The sequence below is a fragment of the Scyliorhinus canicula genome, chromosome 4, assembly GCF_902713615.1.
Source record: "Scyliorhinus canicula chromosome 4, sScyCan1.1, whole genome shotgun sequence".
Classification (NCBI taxonomy): domain Eukaryota; kingdom Metazoa; phylum Chordata; class Chondrichthyes; order Carcharhiniformes; family Scyliorhinidae; genus Scyliorhinus; species Scyliorhinus canicula.
The window spans coordinates 29876115-29898504 of NC_052149.1; the positions used below are offsets into that span (position 1 = coordinate 29876115).

The 22390-nt window shown below is 44.6% G+C and overlaps 1 protein-coding gene across 1 annotated transcript in view; it reads left to right on the plus strand.

Moving 5' to 3' along the window:
• The window catches only part of tie1 (tyrosine kinase with immunoglobulin-like and EGF-like domains 1), a 111952-nt gene that overhangs the window by 70855 nt on the left and 18707 nt on the right, over window positions 1-22390 (plus strand). Inside the window, exons 13-18 of the mRNA XM_038793959.1 lie at window positions 6949-7224; window positions 9750-10052; window positions 12028-12218; window positions 15444-15654; window positions 20384-20494; window positions 21123-21313. Coding sequence (XP_038649887.1) covers window positions 6949-7224; window positions 9750-10052; window positions 12028-12218; window positions 15444-15654; window positions 20384-20494; window positions 21123-21313 — 1283 coding nt within the window. The remainder of the gene's footprint in view (window positions 1-6948; window positions 7225-9749; window positions 10053-12027; window positions 12219-15443; window positions 15655-20383; window positions 20495-21122; window positions 21314-22390) is intronic.

Below are 22390 nucleotides of genomic sequence, written 5' to 3' on the forward strand. Positions count from 1 at the left end.
TGGCTTCTGACAATTGGTCTTAAATGACCATTAACGTGGTCAATTGGCTACCCACTGCTGTGGGTGAATAGCCCTACCAATGGTATTTTGCTATTTTGATTCAGAATGTTGTACGGGCAGCATGGTGGCACAGTGGTTAGCATTGCTGCCTCACGGCACCGAGGTCCCAGGTTCGATCCTGGCTCTAAGTTACTGTCCGTGTGGAGTTTGCACATTCTCCGCGTGTTTGCGTGGGTTTTGCCCCCATAACCTAAAAGATGTGCAGGGTAGGTGGATTGGCCACGCTAAATTGCCCCTTAATTGGAAAAAATGAATTGAGTACTCTAAATTTATATTTTTTTTAAAACAGAATGGTGTAATTTTAAATGAATTTTCCAAACCAATGTGATTTTCAATTTGTAGATCTCCTTGCACACTCACTCACAACATCTGCAAACCTTCAAACGATCGCTTTTGAAGGGATAACATAACCTTTGTGCATTCCGTACTTACTTTTAATCATTCATGAAATTTGGGCATCTCTGGCAGAGCGAGCGTTTATCATCCATCTTAATTTCCTTTGAGAAGGTAGTGATCAGTAATCTTCTTGAACCGCTGAAGTTCAAGTGGTGAAGGCATTCGCACAGTGCTGCTGTCACTGGGTCAAGGACTTTGACTTAACACCAATGAAAGAACTGCGATAGATATTCAAGTCAGGATGGTGTGTGAATTGGAGGAGAACTTTGGTACAGCCATATTCTTTTGTGTGTATGCTGCCCTTGTCCCCCTATACAGTGGAGGAAGTGGGTTTGGAAAGTGCTCTGAAAGAGGAGTTGGTGAATTGCATCATTGCATCTTGTGGATGGTACACATTGCAGTCACTGTGTGCCAATGGTGAAGGGCATGAATGCTTGATGTTGTGGATAGAGTGCCAATAAGCAGCTTATTTTTCCTGGTTGATGTCAAGCTTCTCGAGTGTTGTCGGAGCTGCACGTATCCAAGCAAGTGGAGAATATCCCACCACACCCCTGACTTGTGACTTGCAGATGTACACAAGCTTTGGGGAATCAGGAGGTGGGTCACTTGCTGCAGAATTCACAGCCTCTGATCTTCTATTATAGCCACCACCTTAAGTGTCTGGTCCAGTTAGGTTTCTGGTCAAAGCTGAGCCACAGGATATTGATGGTAGGAGATTTGGTGATGGTATTGGCATTGAATGGGATATGGTTACATTTTCTTTTGCTGGAGATGATCATTGCCTGACACTAATGCGGTTTGAAATGTACTTGTCACTTAACAGTCCAAGGCAGAATGTTGCTCATGTCTTACTATATGTGCCATGATGTGGAGATGCCGGCGTTGGACTGGGGTGAGCACAGTAAGAAGTCTTACAACACCAGGTTAAAGTCCAACAGGTTTGTTTCAAACACGAGCTTTCGGAGCACGGCTCCTTCTTCAGGTGAAGAAGGAGCCGTGCTCCGAAAGCTCGTGTTTGAAACAAACCTGTTGGACTTTAACCTGGTGTTGTAAGACTTCTTACTATATGTGAGCATGGATTGCTTCAATATCTGAGGAGTTGTGATTGGTATTGAACACAATACTATCGTCAGTGAACCTCTCCACTTCTGGCCTTATGAGTGAGCCTTATGAGTGAGAGAAGGTCTGAAACTGCTGTAGATGGTTGAGCGTAGGATATTACTCTGAGGAACTCCTGCAATGATGTCCTGACGCTGAGATGATTGATCTCCAACAACCACAACCATCTTCCGTGCTACGTGTAACATCTACCAGTGGAGACAACCCCCCCCCCCCCCCCCCCCCCCCCCCCCCCCCCCCCCCGTTCTCGTTTACTTCAATTGTCCTTGATACTACACTCGGTGCTGCCTTGATGTCAAGGGTAGTGACTTTGACCTTGCATGTTTCAGTTGACCATGAGAAGACAGTGTTCCTTGGCACCATTTGCAATCAGAAGACTTGGTAAATGCTTTTCCCAGTCTTCCAGCACACCCAGGACAGGTGTGTTGATTCAATAACTAGAACATAGAAAAGTAGAACACCCAAACAAAGAATGTCAGACACAAACTCAGCTGTGATTTTCATGTAGCACTTCATTACACAGCATGGAATAAATTAAGATAAAAATAAATCTTTTTCTTCAAAATTCTTCTGCTTATTGACATGAGAGATGGTAGCACCTAGTATCAGTTTTAAAAAAATAAATTTAGAGTATCCAATTCTTTTTTTCCAATTAAGGGGCAATTTAGCGTGGCCAATCCACCTACCCTGCAGCACTTCTTTTTTGGGTTGTGGGGGTGAGACCCACGCAGACACGGGGAGAATGTGCAAACTCCACACAGTCACCCAAGGCCAGAATCAAACCCGGGTCCTCAGCGCCGCGAGGCAACAGTCTAGCCAGCGCCACCGTGCCGTCCAGGATCTAGTATCACTAAAGTACTGTAGAAAGTCTGTTTTATACAGAGTAGGGATCCTTTCCGTCTCTGTGTTACACAGCCATGACATCCTATGGTAATCTATGTTGCACAGTTCTATAATATTCTTTGTTCCAATCCCACGGTAGATTCATGTTACATAGTGTAACATCCCACAGAATCTGTATTAAACAGGGTACAAGCCCATTCTAGCTCTATGTTACATAGCCTATGATCCCATAGGATCTCCGTGTTATACAGGTTATTGTTCTGTGGTACTTCCATGTTACACAAGGGTATCTATTCTCCCAGCAAGGACTCTACTGGGAGTGGGTTACTGCCTTAAGCAGAATATTGTATATAGTTCTCTTCCCGCTGGCTTCCTCAAGCTACTAAACTGGCGATGAGGGAAAAAGAAAACTCTGGACTCGCTCGTGGAGCCGCCTAGCCACCTGGTAATTTGCTATCCTGGGACATAGGGTCATAAGAGTTCAAAATGCCGCTATTCGGAAAGTTGGAAGCCTTTGATGCAGGCCTCGAAGACTGGAACCAGTATGCGGAGTGCATGAGCGATTTTTTTCCAGGCGAACGGGATTTTAGGGAAAGACCATCAAAAAGCCCTCCTCTTGACCGCCCACGGGGCCCAGACTTTTGGGATCATAAAGAGTTTGACTTGCCCGGCTGCACCGGACTCCAAATCCTTTGATGAGCTGGTCGGTTTTGCTTCTGAACACTATGGCCCCAAACATTCCGTGATTATGCAGTGGTATTGTTTTAATACAGAGTGCGGTCTCCCAGTGAGTCGGTCACTGACCTCTTGACCCGCCAAAGACATCTAGCTGAGCATAGTGAGTTCAGATTGTCACTCTCCAAAATGTTGAGGGACAGACTAATGTGTGGCATAAACAACACTGCCACTCAGAGGAAGCTGTTGACAGAGATCACCTTAAATTTGAAACAGGCCATCGAACGTTTGCTGTCCCGAAAGCACGTGGGGAAAGGAGCTGTAGGGGTCCATGGACAATGGTGTCTATAGTTTGGCCCATTCTTCATTTCAAACTCCCTCTGCATCATGGGACAGTGAGGGTCTGCCCTGACCTCTTCCAAAAGGCACAATTCTGCAGCTGGGTCAGGATCTCGGGAGCTACCACTGATTGGTGGAATACCTCCCCTGAGGATGAAGGGGAAAGCCGGCCAGATTGCCAAATGTGTGGTCGAAGAATGCTTGATGGTCAGAGCTGCCAATTGTGGCACAGAGAGCGCCATCCATGACAGCTGTCGAGATCACTGCGAATTATAATAATAATCTTTATTGCCACAAGTAGGCTTACATTAATACTGCAATGAAGTTACTGTGAAAAGCCGTAGACCATAACACCATAAGACATAGGAGCAGAATTAGGCTACTCGGCCCATCGAGTCTGCTCTGCCATTCAATCATGGCTGATATTTTCTCATCCCATTCTCCTGCCTTCTCCCCGTAACCCCTGATCCCCTTATTAATCAAGAACCTATCTATCCATGTCTTAAAGACATTCAGTGATTTGGCCTCCACAGCCTTCTGAGGTATAGAATTCCACAGATTCACCACCCTCTGGCTGAAGAGATTTCTCCTCATCTCAGTTTTAAAGGATCGTCCCTTTAGTCTGAGATTGTATCCTCTGGTTCTAGGTCTTCCCACAAGTGGAAACATCCTCTCCATGTCCACTCTATCCAGGCCTCGCAGTATCCTGTAAGTTTCAATAAGATCCCCCCTCATCCTTCTAAACTCCAACAAGTACAGACCCACAGTCCTCAACCGTTCCTCATATGACAAGTTCTTCATTCCAGGGATCATTTTGTGAACCTCCTCTGGACCCTTTCCAAGGCCAGCACACCCCTCCTTAGATACAAGGCCCAAAACTGCTCACAATACTCCAAATGGGGTCTGACCAGAGCCTTATACAGCCTGCACATTGACCTTAAGAGAATCATGAACAAGGATTCCCAAGTCCCTTTGTGCTTCTGTTTACCTAAGCATTTCCCCATTTAGAAAATAGTATATGCCTGAATTCCTCCTTCCAAAGTACATAACCTCATACTTTTCCATATTGTATTTCATTTGCCACTTCATTGTCCAGTCTTCTCGCTTGTTCAAATCTTTCTGCAGCCCCCTTGTTTTCTCAATACCACCCGACCCTCTAGAGACCTTTGTATCTTCTGCAAACTTAGCAACAGTGCCTTCAGTTCCTTCTTCCAGATCATTTATGTATATTTTGAAAAGTTGTAGTCCCAGCACAGACCCCTGAGGTACACCACTAGTCACCGGCCGCCATCCTGAAAAAGACCCCTTTATTCCCACTCTCTGCCTTCTGCCAATCAGCCAATCCTCTATCCATGCCAGGATCTTACCCTTAACACCATGGGCTCTTAACTTATTGAACAGTCTCCTATGCGGCACCTTGTCAAAGCCCCTAGTTGCCACATGCTGGCGGCTGTTCAAGTACAGAGGGAGAATTCAGAATGTCCAATTCACCTAACAGCACATCTTTTGGGACCGAAGCACCCGGGGGAAATCCACGCAGATACGGGGAGAACGTGCAGACTCCGCACAGTGCCCAACCTGGGAATTGAACCTGCGACCTTGAAGCTGTGAAGAAACAGTGCTACCCACTGTGCTACCGTGCTACTCTAACTAGAGCCTTGCACGTGGGCCCGCTGATGAGGACAGTCTAATGTAGCTGAACTGCTTCATCACCCCGAGGGTAGCGCCAATCTGGGTCACGTTACAGGTCAATGATCACCCCGTGATGATGAAAATGGACATTCGAGCTGCCGTCTATATCGTGGACCATTGAACCTTTCGACAACGCCTCGCAGGGATCAATTCACTGACATTGTGTGATACAAAAGCAAGATCAGATCAGTCTTTGAATATTGTGGGGGTCACCGTGACTTCGGTAACATACGGGCAGCAGTCGGTCCATCTTCCCTTGGTTGTGGTGCAGAGATCACAACCCAATTTGGTGGGATGGTACTGGTTGCGATTCCTTCGTTTCAACTGGCAACAGGTTTCTCAGATGGGCATCGGGAATCTGTACGATGTGCTGGACAAATGCTCCGAAGTGTTCCAGGAGGGTCTGGGCAGGGTAAAGGGGGTCAAGACCCATATCTACATGGATCCCGATGCTCGGCCCCGGTATTTTAGGGCAAGTCCTGTCCCTTGCGTATAGCTTGCTAAGGGCAACATGGAGCTTCAGCTTCTGCAAGATCTGGTGGCCCATTCTGCAAACTGCACAGGGCATGTGACCCCCCCAGATCCTGCACTTTGTGGAACAGGCCATACCATGGTGCCGGTAATGAAGCCTGCTAAATCCTTCCCACTCTGGGGAGATTTCAAGTTCGCTTACCGTGAACAGAGCTTCATGCCTGGACTTGTATCTGATGTCTAAAGTGGAGAATTTGTACGCAAGACTGGCTGGAGGATGCTTCTTCATGAAACTTGACATTAGCCAGTGAATTAACAGGTGCAGCTAGACCTGGAGTCCAGGAAATTTGAAACCATAAACACTCACTGGGGATTGTTTGAATACACCTACCTCCCATTTGGGGTTTTGTCAGGCATGGCAATTTTCCAGCGGGTAATAGAGAATATTTTTGTAGGGCCTGCCGAAGGTGGCTATCTATTCAGACGATGTACACATCACGGACATCACAGAAAAGGAGTAAATGGACAACCTGCAGGAAGTGCTCCGGCGGTTTTCCAAAGTAGGCGCCTGGCTAAAGAAGAACAAGTGTATGCTCCGTGCTACAGCGGTGACCTATTTAGGTTACAGAGTGGATAGGGATGGTCTACATCTGGAGGGAATGGCCAGAATTCCCGTATGTGCATCCAGATGCGGATTTCGCAGGACCTTAATGGGTCCATGTTGCTCGTTATCGCGGATGCCCATTTGAAGAGGTGAGAGGTGTATAAGATGACCTCTACAACATCCAGAGCCACAATAGTAACGCTCCGGTGCTCGTTTAGCACCCATTGGATACTTGAGGTCCTGGTAATAGATAATGGGACAGTCATTACAAATGAACATAAAAGTCGGCCCAAAGCAGGGCCTGGTGTGGTTAGTTCTCCCAGAAAGAACAGGACCAGGAGCAAGTTGCTGCCTTGGGCAGAATATTGTATATAGTTAAATAAACCCCTTTTCTCTTAGTGCTGACTTCCTCAAGTTACCAAAGTATCGTATGAATTTATCACACTGATTATCATTAAACAACATATATGTTATTGGGCTACATCAGGTGTAATGCTGTGAATGATAACGCTCTGTTGCACAGAGACAGTGCAGTGCTGTCAGTATGAGATACTGTGCTTACTTTCATTTCACCCAAGAGACAGTGGTGGAAAATTCCCCTTCATACTGGTGTAGAAGCCAAGGTTTCAGTATTGAGACAGCAGCATAGCTTACCCCTGATTCAGTATCATGAGGTCTCCTTGTTCAATTCTGACTATGCTTGGAGCATCAGTGCAATTTAAATAAAGACGTTGGTTCTGTCTGTGCAGGCCCTCCATCTCCCAGGAACCTACAAGCCATCCCCTTGTCTTTGACGGGCATACAACTGAAATGGCTGCCGCCTTTCAGCACAAAGGAGATAAACAAATATACCATCGAGTACCAGCAGATGGAGCCACTCAGCAAGCCCACGTGGATAGATACCACCGGAAATGAAACTCTCAAAGATCTAAGTCCCAGCACACGGTATCGCTTTCGTGTTCGTGCTCAGTCTAATGTTGCAGGTGAATGGAGCACTCCTGTGACCTCATGGACCTTCAGTGACTGTAAGTGAGATTTATTTTCCCCGTTTTGGGGTTGTCCTCTCGAGTATTTTCTCTTTGTTTGGCCCCTTTCTCTCTTCCTCTTTTCCGGCATCCAAATTTCCGCATTCTCTGATGAGAAGCTCTACCATCCTCTAAATTGTAGCAGTAGTCATGGGCTGCTCTGAAAATCTGCAGTTGTTTCAGGAAATACCCGGCATGTGTCGAAATCGAGATTTGAACCATTGGTTGAGATTTAACCTGCCCTTTGGCAATGGACTGGGAGGCGGGAAGGCTGACAAGATGGCAGAGGAAGGTGTCGGGTGGCGTGCCTGATGTCTTTCCGCCGACGTGTCATTTTGCCAGCAGAGGGAAAGGTGGCAGACCAGCTGCCCTCGAAGAGCCCAATTTAGCCAGTTACGCAGCGAATTATGGGCCACATCCTGCCTCCCTGGGCATTAATCTACATCAGGGAGGCTGGCTGTCGTGTGGGAGAACATCCAATGAAACCCGAAAGCCTCCCAATGGATTCCGGGGAGTGGTGGCCCTCCTTTTTGGACACTCCATGGCCTACGGAGGGGCCACCTGCGGCAACGTTACCAGCATAAAACATCTCCTCTCCGCCTCCCTCGTGCGCATCCCGCCACCCCCCTGCTCAGTATCTTTCTGCAGGACATTCCGACCTCCAGTGAGAGCTGGCTATCCCCTATGTGTTTTTTTATGATATGAATTTACAGCCCTTCATGTGACCTTTCAGATGTTGGTGGGTTTGACAGCAGAGGTGGGGGGGGATGGGTGGGCAGCTGCAGCTCAGCACGTAAACCGCGGTACATTTCTATGTGATTTCCATGGCCAGTACCTTTTTAAAATGGGTAACCAAAGTGGAGTTTGTATCAATTTGATCGAGGGCAGGACAGTGTTCCTTGAACCAAACCTATTCCACTTTCCCTGTTGCCTTCAAACTCACTCACTCCTGAGTGAAGCCAAACCATCTTCAGTGACCTTGAATCAGTCACCTGATCTGCTCCAAGTCAGTATTTCTTTTCGCCGACATTTTCTTTTAAACAAATTCCTGTGTAGTTGCTCTGCATGGATCCAGAGAGTCAGTACGGTGCAAAAGGAAATCATTCAACCCATCAAGTCCAATCCCGCCCTCAGTGGAGAAATCCAGTCAATTTCATTCCCTCACTCTATTTCCCTCGAGTGCCTATCCAATTTATTTTTGAAAGCATCCATGTCTCCCATCATTCTCAGAGGCGATAAATTCCAGATCATCACCATTATCTGCTTTAAAATAGATCTTCCTCACACCCAGCCTCCCCCCCCCCCCCCGCCCCGCCTTTGCATGTCTTGCCCCAAACCTTAATTTGTGCCCCCTAATGGGAGCCACTTTTCTTTGTCCACCTTATTTAATTCTGTCGTAATTTTCTCTTCTATAGCTCTATCAAATCTCCCCTAAATCGCCTTTTCTCCAAGGAGAACAACCCCAGCATCTCCAACCTGACATTGTAACTAATGTCCCTCATCCCTGGAATCATTCTGGTAAAGTCAGAAGCTAGAGGCAAGTTGCAACTCCAACATGTAAACAATAGAATTGTGCAATAAAAACAGAAGATGCTGGAAATACTCAGCAGGTCTGCCAGCACCCGAGATGAATTAAATAAATCTGAGGACTGCAAATAATTTCCAACATCTTCTGTTTTCCTTTCAGATTTCCAAAATCCACTGTATTTTGTTTTTGGACAGTTGTGCGACCATTTTAAAGACTGCTCACGTTTGCCAATTATTATTCCCCGTTATCTCATACAGCCAGTGGCTGACAGGGCCGGTTCTGTCGGGGCATGTCAAAGCATCACTAACAATGTGAGAGTAAGAAAAATACCGTGGATGCTGGAATCTGAAACAAAACAGAGGATGCTGGGAAAATCCAGCAGATCTGGCAGCATCTCGAGGGGGCGACAAACAGTCAACGTTTCAAGTGCGTTTGGCTATTCATCAGAACTGGCAATGTGAAGATTGTTTCTACGCAGAGCCAATTTAAAATTTACGCCAAACTCAATTTGCTTGTATAACAGACGTGTCTTTAACAGATAACCTGAATGCAAGTGCAAAAAGTGCGCAGTGCCTTCATAAAATATCAAAGAGATTAAGGTAAATCCTTCAAAATTCAATTTAAATTTAAAAACACCAAGACTGCTTGTGCTCAGAGGAGTCTTGTTCTGAAGAAAAACAGACTTGTACTTGTATAATGTTTTGCACAGCTTCAGGGTGTCGAAAAGCACTTTAGAGTCACAGGCCAGAATTGTCCAACCAACAATGCTGCAGCTGACACCTGGAGTTGAGTTCTTACCAGTAAACTGAAGTAAAATGATCTAGAATGGGTGAGAACATGGGAATCAAAATGTACATGCGTCATTGGTATCACATTTTGTTCTCTTAGAGCTTCACCGAGATATGTATTCCGCTGTCCAGTGGACACTGGAGAAGTCTGCAGGTGCCTTTTCAAGAACAAATTGTCTGAATATTCTCTTCTTTGTTCTTAACTCCAGCTGTTCCTCCTGCACCTTATGATGTTAAGATATCAAACATTACTGACACATCTGCGGTGATTTCTTGGGTTCTACCAAAAAAGCATGCCATCTCCTCTGTGGTTATAAAGTGTAAAGTCTATGGGGCTGCCACATACACTGAAATCACACCAATCAATTTGGCAGACATGCCAATTTCAGAGTATGTCCTGCATGGATTGCAGGCTGAGACCCCCTACCTAGTGGAGGTTTTAGCCAAGAACAATAAGGGAGAGAGCAAGCCAAACCCAATGAAAGAACTCCGAACAGGAGCAATGTCACCAGGTAAGAAATGTAAGAACTCAGCTAACTGCAGTGCACATCTGGATCTGTGTATATACGTATGTATATACGTTTATATGTCTGTGCGTGTGGCTAGGTATTACTATTATTCAGTCTGTTTATGTGTTAAGGGGCAAAAAGTCAGTCCTTACCCTTATTTCTAATATGACAATTTAAACTTCAAATCAGACTTTAATGTTGTAAAATGCCCGAATTTACTGAACAATTGTGTTATCTGACAAAAATGTCATTGAGCTGCAAAGAAAAAGAGATTTAAGGAGTATATTAAGAGGAGGCAGAGAGGTTTAGAGAGGTTTAGGATGGGGATTGTAGAGTTTAGGGCTCAGACAGTTGAAGGCTCGGCCACCAATGGTGGGACAAAGGAGATTAAGATTGGAGAAACGCTGAGGTTTCAGAGTATTTTAGGGCCGGCTGAGGTTACAGAGATAGGGAAGGGTCTGAGGGAATTTTAACTCCAGGATGAGAATTTCAAATATGAGACACTATTGAACTGCAAGCCTATGGTGGTCAATGAGCCCAGGGGTGATGGGTGGACACAACTTGATTTGAGTCGGGATATGGGTTGGAGAGTATGAGCTATAGGAAATAATGGGAGAGTGACTAAAAGATTGTTCGAGGAAATGTAAGATCGTAAAGGTTAAGGGAGGCAGAGAGATAGGAGGATAACAATGGAAAACGTTGGAAATCTCAGAAGATCTGGCAACATTTGTGGACAGAGAACGAGAGTTAACATTCGGGGCCCGTAGGACTCTCCTTCAGAGGGATGGAGGGATTTTAAAAAGTAATTCCAGAACTAAGGCCTAACTTCTAGGCATATCTGTCAGTGGTCAGACAAAGGGAATGAGAGTTGGGGGGAGCACGGGGGAATATGCAAAAAGCCCAGACGTATTGATCTGAAATTAATACTACACATGTTAGAGTCAGCTTACTTGACAATAGGTGCAATTTGCACTCCAGCCTACTTTCTAGATCTCACCTGAGTGAAAAATATGAGTTGAGATGGGTTGTATTCAAGGAAGTACAGAATGCCAAGGCCCAGAATTACAGGCCTCCTCCTGAAACAGTCTCTTGCAGCTTCAAAGCTGATGGTTATTGAATGAGCTTCGTTCTACAATGGTGTTTTACAGAAGGTGCATGTGCACAATCAATAACGCCAGGCCAGAATTTTATGTTGCTCAGAGGGGCACACGTGAACCCATGTGAGAGGTCTTCAGGCATGCATCCCAATATCATCACGTAGTCATGCAATATTTTGGTTGGCAAGCACGTGCAGGATTCGGAAGCGTGCCCGTGGGCTTTCAAGCAGGCAATTCTGCCCATTAATGGACCAATTCTACTTAGCCCATCTGCTTTTACAGTTGGCGGGGGGGGTACTAATTGGCCAGATGGCCTTTACGTTTTAGCTGCAACCTCAATCTCGAGTGGGATGAAATGTCAGGGCTGAAATAAAATTTGATAAGATGTCCAGGGACTGAGGTATGTGTTTAAATGTGCTGCCTGAACACGCCTTGCAGGGTTTTTCCTACAGGTCTGCAGACCCCCGAGACAGTGACGCAGCAGCTGTCCCCATGCCGGAGTACATTAGAAGCACCGACCCGCACTGTCCCTTTTCTCAGCGCTGGCGCACTTTTTCCCCTTCCCAGCAGCACTGAACATTTTGCAATGGCGTTTCATCATAGCTGCCTGTTAATTAGCCAGCCAGTCTGAAATCAAGTTCCGGGGACAGTCAAGGGCATAAGAGTGTTTTGCGCCCACTTCCAAGCCTGCCACATGTGCGTGCCCGACAGGCGGAAAATCAAGGCCCCAGTCCAATTGCTCTACTCTTTTTCTTTGACCTGGAGGATTCTTTGTCAATTGATTGGAGAAATCTGATGACATATGAGGAATAAAAGATATAGAGATAAGTTAAGAAAAAATACTTTTGTTTCCTCACATTGGTTTTGTTCCTTTTCCTCAGCTACTTCAATTGTGGCTCAGGTCTCAAGGAATTTGGAACAGCCATCTGGTGGTGACCAGCAACTCTTGATGGCCATTGTGGGCTCCGTGTCTGTGACCTGTCTAACCATTCTCCTTGCGCTTTTGGGCCTCTTCTGTGTCCGTAAAACCCTCTTCCAGCGACGTCGAACCTTCACTTACCAATCAGGATCTGTAAGTACCACTCAGGATAAGCAAAATACACAGTATACTTTATTGATGTAAGGATGGATGTTATTTTTAATATTTGGGGGGAATATTGTGTTATTCTGCAAAGAAGGCTGTATGTGTACTGAACATGTGTGCCTGTGTACATGTGTGTGCGTGTTTGTGTAAATTATTTAGTTAAGCTGGGGAAAGGCTAATGGAGTCAGTTTGTCTGGAAGGGTTGAAGGATGAAAGCAGTGAAGGTGTAAATGTATGCATTTGTAATGAAGCCATGGTCAAGTCAGAAGTAGAATTTTAGAAGTTTGCATTAGGAGATAGATGGGTACTTGTTTTTTCAGCTGCTAAGTTTAAAGGGGGAGAAATAAACGTTTTTAACTTGCAATACCTTAATCAGCAAACAAAAGGAGGTTATTACATTTTATTTGACCCAAAAAGGGGTGCTGTATGGAAACTTGAAAGATTTTTGCAATTGTGGAAAAGCTGAGTTCAAAGAGATGCTGAGGACTATAATAATAATAACCTTTTATTGTCACGACTATGGAATCAAAGATGAAGGGGGAAAGGGTATTTAAGGAGAGATGGTGACTTGAATTCTGTCGGCTGTATGGGAATGACCTCCTGAGAACAGCTCTGTGCTGGGAAAAGGTGTAAAGTTTGAATTTGCCATCCAGTCAAGCCAGAATAATCTTTACAGCACAAAGCAGTCTTGTTTATGAGTATTGTTGGATTTCCACATCAGAATGGAAGTGAGTGAGAAGTTGTGTGGCATACCTTTACTAAAGTGATAGCAATTTTGCCCTGTATAATATTACTGGATTTTTATAGTTACACTTTTTTAAGGGTGTTGCCAAGAAAGTGTTTCCTTGTGTATTCTGCCCAAGTGGTATTTTTTTGCAGGATTCTTTGTAAGACTCTTTTAACTGTACAAAATTGTGTCCTGAAGTCTTATTTTCCTCCTGTTAATAAATCTTTTCATTTTTAAAATCCCCAAAACAATCTTGTAATTCTATGCAACTGAGATCAGTAGGTTTCTTCTCATTTTCAGAATTAAGAAAAAGAGTTATGGCCCGCCAGTCAAGTTTCCCTCTGTGATTTGACTTGCTCAGCAGTTAACATCTGCTGTCAGATGGTTTTATTCAAATTGACGCTTCAGATTCAATATTCCATGTAAATCTCCCAATGCTGTTGTTTATAATCTCTCTAAATTTGAAAATGCACATTTGCTACAAATCCAGGATTTCTATTCAATATGAATTTTATCACGAGAAACCTAGCTTTGGCCATATTTAATTGGTCATTCCTGATAACAGTTCAAAAACCCCATTCCATTTCTCTTTCTCTCACTTCCTTGTTTTTCTTCCTGTTCTTTTTCACTCTTTCTTGCTTTTCCTGTTTGCTTTATACATTTTTCACTGGCAAGCAAAGGAGGAAAAACAAAAGCAGAACATTCAAAGTGAGACTGAATGTAATTTAAACAAAAGAATGAGATTCCATGGCGCAGATTATCTTTTCTTTTCACTCTTGACATTTTATACTTTTTCCCCTTTCTGTCCCTCAAGTCTGTCTTTTCTTCCTCTTTTCTCTTTTTTCTCTTCCTTTTGTTTTTCTACATCTAAGTTGATCATCAGCCTTCCCAAAATAAGCAACATTGAGGAAAGGGGTACAAACCGAATAGGCTGTGAAAAGAATTTCTGACTGTTTTAATCCACAAACCTTTGGGGTTTTTTTTCAATGAATGGCATGACTTTTGCATTCTGGAAGTGGGCATTAAGAATGTGTGCAGACCTGTTATTGCCTCACAAAGGTAAGGAATATACAGTGGATGGTAGAACCCTCACGAGTATTGACAGTCAGAGAGATCTTGGTGTACAGGTCCACAGGTCACTGAAAGGGCAACACAGGTGGAGAAGGTAGTCAAGAAGGCATACGGCATGCTTGCCTTCATTGGCCGGGGCATTGGGTATAAACATTGACAAGACATGTTGCAGCTGTATAGAACCTTATTTAGGCCATACTTGGAGTATAGCGTTCAATTCTGGTCACTACACTACCAGAAGGATGTGGAGGCTTTTGAGAAGGTGCAGAAGGGATTTACCAGGATGTTGCCTGGTATGGAGGGCATTAGCTATGAGGGGAGGTTGAATAAACTTGGTTTGTTCTCACTGGAACGAAGGAGGTTGAGGGGAGACCTGATAGAGGTCTACAAAATTATGAGGGGCATAGACAGAGTGGATAGTCAGAGACTTTTTCCCAGGGTCGAGGGGTCAATTACTAGGGGCCATAGGTTTAAGGGGCGAGGGGCAAGGTTTAGAGGAGATGTACGAGGCAAGTTTTTTACACAAAGGGTAGTGGGTGCCTGGAACTCGCTGCCGGAGGAGGTGGTGGAAGCAGGGACGATAGTGACGTTTAAGGGGCATCTTGACAAATACATGAATAGGATGAGAATAGAGAGATATGGACCCTGGAAGTGTAGAAGATTTTAGTTTAGATGGGAAGCATGGTCGAAGGGCCTGTTCCTGTGCTATACTTTTCTTAGTTCTTTGTCGCTGGATCACACTAAGACTAATCCATAAAGTCAGTCATGTTGTCATTTGCTACATGGCCTGTAATTGTTTAAACTATATCATAGAACCCATACAGTGCAGAAGGAGGCCAGTCGACGCATCGGGTCTGCACTGACCTTCTGAAAAAGCACCCCACATTGGCCCACTCCCCCGCCCTAGCCCTGTAACCCCAAAACCCCACCTAATCCTTTGGACATGAAGGGACGATTTAGAATGGCCAATCCATTTGACCTGCACATCTTTGGACTGTGGGAGGAAAGCGGAGCACCTGGAGGAAACCCAGGTAGACACAGAAGGAACGTGCAAATTCCATACAGACTTGACGTCGGAATCGAACCCGGGTCCCTGGCTCTGCGATGCAGCAGTGCTAACCACTGTGCCACCGTGCCGCCATCTGCATGTCCATCAGCTAGCAATTCTAAGTTAACCTCAAAGCAGTGACTCCATTTCCATCAAGGGAACATCAGTGCTGATCTGGATTGTTTAAGGACTGTTTTCTTGTTGAAACCCTTTCATACATGTACTGTCATATTAATTGTTATAACTCATCATCCTGGACTTAAAAAGACCTGCATGAATCATTGAAATCTCTGCTGTTGTATGCTATACAATTCCGTCTAACCAAAGGACATCAAGTAAGGTAACCTTTTGTTTAATTTGTCCTGAGGGTGAAGAGACGGTCCTTCAGTTTAACTCTGGAACTCTGACGCTCACACGCAGGCCAAAGCCACAGTCCGAGCCACTCACCTACCCCATTCTAGAATGGGATGACATCAAATTCGAGGACGTCATTGGAGAAGGAAATTTCGGGCAGGTCATCAAAGCCTTGATTAAAAAGGATGGATTAAAGATGAATGCTGCAGTTAAAATGCTAAAAGGTACCTCTTCATTTAGAACCTAAAAAATGGGGGGGGGGGGGGGGGGCATGACAGCTAAGGTTCATGCATGATTGCATTGCTTCATTGAACGTAATTGGAGCTAAAGATCTCCGTTATTTGAAGCACAAATTGCATTCAGTGCAATTGGAGTTTCTGCAATTCTTTCCATCTTTAAAGATGGAATTCAGCCCTGCCCAAAAAACTGGTCACACTGTCAGGGTGAATTAATCAACACTGGGAGTTTCTGTTCATTGTCCTTGTTTCCAATCCCTCAAGAAGGATCTAAGAATGAAGCTGGAATGTTTGGGAGCAAGATTACTAATAGATGCATTTTGAACGATTTGTATAAACGTTCTTTCAAGGATTACCAAGGAACGGGAATACTGCGCCCCAACCTAACTAGAAAATAGCTTTCCACATTGTTCAGTACTGTAGTAATCTTCAGTTATTTAAAATTGTGTTACTCGCTGGTGGTGGGTTGTTGCTGTGATTCAAAATCTTTACCCTTTGCGACGAATGCATTTTTCAAGCTGTATTAATCGAACTTTACAAAGTTACACCACTCTTAAACACATCACAGAATATTTTTAAAGCAAGATTTTTAGGGGGGAAATTATTACTTTTTAAAGGCTCTGTCCAGTTACGCTGATCCATGCCAGATTTTGTGTTTGGCTCTGTGCAATTGAGCCTGAGCAGAAAAACAGAAGAAAATAATCACTTCTCAAAACCAGTGCAATTTGGAGCATTTGTGCTCGATAGCACGCCTCGCAGCAGCTCTGTCCATACAACTGTAATGTTCATTCATGTAGACTTTCTGACAGGGTTTTAGTCTTCATAATCTTCTTTTGCATTATTTTGGTGAGTATCCCGTTTATATTAGGCCTTACATTGAAACCTGCTGGAGTGAGGCTGATGTGGGTGCTGGGTACTCTTAAAGGGCAGCGGCCATCTATGTGTAAGGGACAAAATGAGGCAAAGATATAATGGCGGCTCGATTAAAACTTCTAAGACTTTGCAAAGACTTTGTGAGTAATAGAAGTGGCAAAAAACAAATTAATGACTCCCACAGTGTATCACATGGACTGACTGGTTCAAAAAGGCAGCTCACCAGGACCTTAGAGTTGGGTAATAAATGCTGCCGTTGCCACTGATGCCCACATCCCATGAGCAATTAAACAAATAGTATACAAGCAATGAAAATTAATCTTTGGCAAAGGAATTGAGTGGCGCAACAATCAAACCCTGCTGTTCAATACGTGGTGAAGTGAAAGTGGTGTTGTAGTTTTAAATATAAATATTAAAAATTATTAAAACAAAGAGCAGCATTCCAGCCCTCACTCACTCAATCCCAACATCCCCCCATGCTACGGCATTGCGACCCTATATCACCTCATGCTTCCCACTCGGCTCCCCCTCCCCCCCACTCCCCATGACCCCTCATATCCCTTCTGCCAACCCATGCCCCTTTACTAAATCCCATGGCCTTCATACCCCCATGGCCTTTATAACCCCTTTGCCAACTTCATGCCAACTTATGTTAACCCATGCCCCCACTCACAACCGATCCCTGACGCACACCACTAGGCACCGGCTGCCATTCTGAAAAAGACACATTTATCCCCACTCTCTGCCTTCTGCCAGTCAGCCAATCCTCTATCCATGCTAGGGTCTTACCCTTAACACCATGGACTCTTAACTTATTTAACAGTCTCCTATGCGGCACCTTCTCAAAGGCCTTCTGGAAACCTAAATAAATCGCGTCCACTGGTTTTTCTTTGTCTAACTTCCTTGTTATTTCCTCAAAGTACTCTAACAGATTTGTCAGACATGACCTCCCCTTGGCGAAGCTGTGCTGGCTCATTCCTATTTGATTATGTACTTCCAAGTACTCCACGATTTCATTTTTAATAGTGGACTCTAAAATGTTATCAATGACTGAAGTCAGGCTAACCGGCCTATATTGTCCCGCCTTCTGCCTCCCTCCCTTCTTAAACAGCAGTGTTGCATTAGCCACTTTTCAGTGCTCTGGGACCCTTCCCGTCTCCAGTGATTCCTGAAAGATCACCACCAATGCCTCCACAATCTCCTCAGCTATCTCTTTTAGAACCCTGGGGTGTAGTCCATCCAGTCCAAGTGATTTATCCACCTTCAGACCTTTCAGTTTCCTCAGAACCTTCTCCTTAGTGATCGTCACTGCACTCACCTCTGCCCCCTGATTCTCCTGGAGCTCTGGCATCCCATTGGTGTCTTCCACCGTGAAGACTGATGCAAAGTAACTATTTAGTTCCTCTGCCATTTCGTTGTTTCCTATTACTACTTCTTTAGCCACATTTTCCAGTGGTCCAATGTCCATTTTAGCCTCTCTCTTAACGTTTATATATTGAAAAAAAACTCTTCCCATCTTCCTTTATATTGCTAGCACTTATATTTCATCTTCTCCCCGCTTATTGCTTTTTTTGTTGGCCTCTGCTCGCTTTTAAAGATTATTCAATCCTCTGGCTTCCCACTAATCCTCACCACATTGTATGCTTTTTCTTTTGCTTTTATGCTGTCCTTGACTTCCCTCGTCAGCCATTGATGCCTTGTCCTCCCCGTGGCATATTTCATCCTCTTTCGGATGAATTTCGGTTGTGCCTCCCAAATAATCGCCAAAAACCCCTGCCATTGCTATTCCACTGTCTTCCGTGTGAGGCTCCATTTCCAATCAACTCTGGCCAGCTCCTCCCTCATGTATTTGTTGTTACCTTATTTAATTGTAATACTGTTACATCTGATTGCACCTTCTTCCTCTCAAACTGCAGGGTAAATTCTATCATACTTCTGTTCCATAACCACTTGGAGCTGTCAATCAAACTGTTCACTTGACAGGCACCTCGTGTGGTAATGTTAATTTGTAATATATGACATTCCCGCATTAATCCTATAATTATTACACTCAGGCTTATGTAAACTGACAGAATGAAATATCAAGCACTTTTTGAAAAATGCCAAGCCTTTATTTAAAACTTTAGTTAAATCCATTGACAGCTTTGACAGTTCCAATGATGTTGAAACGTATCTTGACTGTTTCTTGATAGTTCTTTCCCAGTTTTGAAAGTTCTTCGATACCTTGATAGTTTTTTGACAGCATTGACAATTCAATGAGTTCATGCAAATTTTACATGCAATCATGTTTAGCTTTAACTATCACAAAATGTGCCATACCTCTCCCAAAGGTGTCCCAGGACAACATTCAATGGGGTACCTCATCTATCCAGTTGGGTATTCTAGCTATCTAAATGAATCACCTTCTCTTACCAGGCTGAATCTGCACACATCGTGTTTCCCACTTTTGTTTACTCATTAGCATCTAGGCCAGCATTTACTACCCATCCTTAATTTCACTTGAGAAGGTGGTGGTGAGCTGCCTTCTGGAACATCTGCTGTCCCTGGAGGCAGCTGGTGATTAAAATGGCCAACTGCCTTCATAAAATGGTAGGTGTGAACCCCAGGCTCGTCTCCAGTTCTGTCCCTGCTGTGAAAATAGGAAATTCTGTGTTCGGGGGCGTGACTTAGGATTTCCGGCCAATTCTGGTATTTTCGCCACGACAGAGAACCTCTCCATCATGGCAATAATCTGGGCCTGTCTTTTATTCCTTTATTTACTGAGGGTTGGTGGATGTTTAAGTACTTACACATTTCATCTATACTGAGTAAGTGGACACATTGGGCGGGATTCTCCAGTTCTGAGACTAAGTGCTGACATAAACGGAGAATCTGTGGACTTTCACGACAGACAAATCGGCGCCGCACCTGCACCAATTTGACGACTATTAAGGGGCTAGCACCGGAGCCGTGTGGAACACAATCTATTCTAATGAAAAACGGTCCGGGATTCACTGGGTCTATGATTGACACTTCGGAGGCTGACAAGCTGCTGCTGCACAAACACACTACATACCCCACACACACTTATCCCAGCCAAAAAGATGGCACTGGTTGTGATGGAGTGCACCCATGCAGCGGTTGGAGCGTCTGGAGCTAGAGGGCACACACAAAAGTGCTCTGGGGGGACACCTATATGACCCGTAGCACCAGGTTCAAAGTGGGCTGTTAGCGGTGTGCGCAGTTGCATGGTTGCCTTACCAGCTGCAGCAATCGTGCTCCGTGCCCATCCACCCCGACTCTACAGCCGACCTCCTGGCCACCCCCCCCCCCCCCCCCCACTACTCCCCCCGCCAGGGCAGAAGCCCCCCCTCGGCCAGCGGCACAACTGTCAACAAACTATGGCGATGTTGGACACCTTCCGTACCCCCTCTCTCCCTCAGCAGCCGCCACACCGGTTTCACGATTTTTAAAAGCACAAGTGAACCACGCTGTTAGGAATTCGGCCCATCGGAGGCAGAGAATCGTAGAGGCCGCGCCGAATAATGGGTCGGGCCCGCTAATGATATGCAAATGGTGTCCACTGTGCGTGAGGAGTGAAAAGCATTGACACTGTTTTCGAAGTGACGGGGAATTGCGATTTGGCATCAAATCGGCGCCTGCTGCAATTCTGGCGTAGGAAGCGATTCTCCGCCCAATCGCATTTCCCGATTTTGGTGTCGCCTAATGGAGAATCCCGCCCAAAGATTTTTTTTTACTAAAATTAGTGCATATCGATAAATGAGTGTGACTGTAGCATAATGCCATGTAATTTCTATTGGATAGTGCTATGGCAGAAGAATGTAACAACTTTTACTTCCCACAGAATTTGCCTCTGAGAATGATCATAGAGACTTTGCAGGAGAGCTGGAAGTTTTGTGCAAACTGGGGCAACATCCCAACATTATCAATCTGCTGGGAGCCTGTGAGAACAGAGGTAAGAATTGAAACCCTCCAACTTCTACACAGAGGCCAAAACAAAATCAAACACAGAACTCAGCAATAGGAAGAAGTATATCAAACCCGATGTAATTTCAGAAATGGTCAAATGGGGCTCAGTGCACAGATCTGCACACAAATAGCCCTTCACAATCACTGTTAACCACACAGCATTAAACACTACATCATGAAAGCCCCACATAGACAACGTACAACAATATATTTATTTGGAGACTATATCAGGAAGTGTGTGGAAGACGGGTGGGGGTTGTAGCTCAGATGGTGTGCCACAGTCAAGGGTTAGGCCAGCTAGCATACTGTAGTCAATGATAGGTCAGATAGTATGAAGGCATTAGGAGCTAGATTAGAGAGTGTACATGGATTAATGATCAGGTTAGACAGAGTACAGAAAATAAGGGTTAAGTGAGTTAGTATAGAAGAATTAAGGGTTAACTGAGTTAGTGTGCCAGAGTCAAAAGTAGATCAAGAAGTGGTCTAGGGATAAGGGATAGGTCAGAATGTATGCAAGAGTCGAGGGTTAGATCAAGAAGTGCGTAGGCATCTGTCACAATAATTTTGTGGAGTTGATGTGATGGCTTAGTTGTGATTCTTGTACGACTGACCAGGTTACCTGTACATCGCTATTGAATATGCCCCATTTGGAAACCTTTTGGATTTTCTAAGGAAGAGCAGAGTTCTGGAAACTGATCCGGCATTTGCAAAGGAGCACGGTACTGCGTCGACGCTGACCTCTCAACAGCTGCTACAGTTTGCATCTGACGTGACTAAGGGAATGCAGTACCTGAGCGAGAAACAGGTGACCAATAATATTGAAGGTCTTGCATTTTTTATTTATTTACATGGCATGATTATGGTGGCAGCTGATGCTGCTAACTGCAGTCTTGCAATTTAATGGTGTGTGTATGTTCCGTGTATTTTCACACATCAGCATCATCAATATACATTTGCTGTGGACTGGATGTGTACGACATGCCAGTATGAATCGCCAGTGTACGAGTGCACAAGGTTGCACTGTGTTGTGGGTTGGTTGTGCCAGTACCTGCTTATAACCAGTCATATTTACATTATTCAAATTGATGAAAAAGATAGTTTATTAGCTAAAACATTAACTGTTTCTCTCTCTCTCTGGACGCTGCCCAGCCTGCCGAATATTTCCAGTATTACCTCTTACATTTTAGATTTCCAGCACCTGCAATACTTTACCTTTGTATTAAGAGGTATACTGGCTTTTGTCGTGTTAAGTACACTGGTATAACACTGGCTGCAACTGGATGCAGCTTAGATCAGAAAGATACTCCAGACCTTGAAGTTATTTCAATCAGGTTTATTGAACTAACAGCACAGTTAGCACAGTTCTCTGTGAGTTCGACTCTCTGCTAACTTAAGTGTGGTTACTCTGTCTGACTGAACCAGACTAGCTCTTAGCCACGTGGTGGAGGTGTGAGATTGTAACAACACCCTTGACTGACTCTCTAGATGTTCATCAGTGGAAAGAGGCAGAGTGTGAGTGCCTCGTGTCTTTTATAGTCAGATCCCACCCCTGAGTGTCCTGCCTGCTTATTGGTCGTGTCCTGTTCTCTGTGTCCATTAGCTGCTTGTCTATGTCTGCCTGTATATCATTATGTGTGTGCCTGCATATCATGACATCTCCCCTTTTCTTAAAATTTTGGATGACATATGTGAACGTATTTACAAGAATAGGCCAATATTAACATATATATATGCAGTGGATGTGAACATATGTACATGTGAAAACAGCTGTCTAATGCGAGAACACAGAACATAGCAAACAGAACAAATGTTCAGAAGCCCAGTCTCTGTGGCTTGCGTCTGATCCTTGTCGACCGCCGGAGAGGTTGGTGGTGGGGATGAC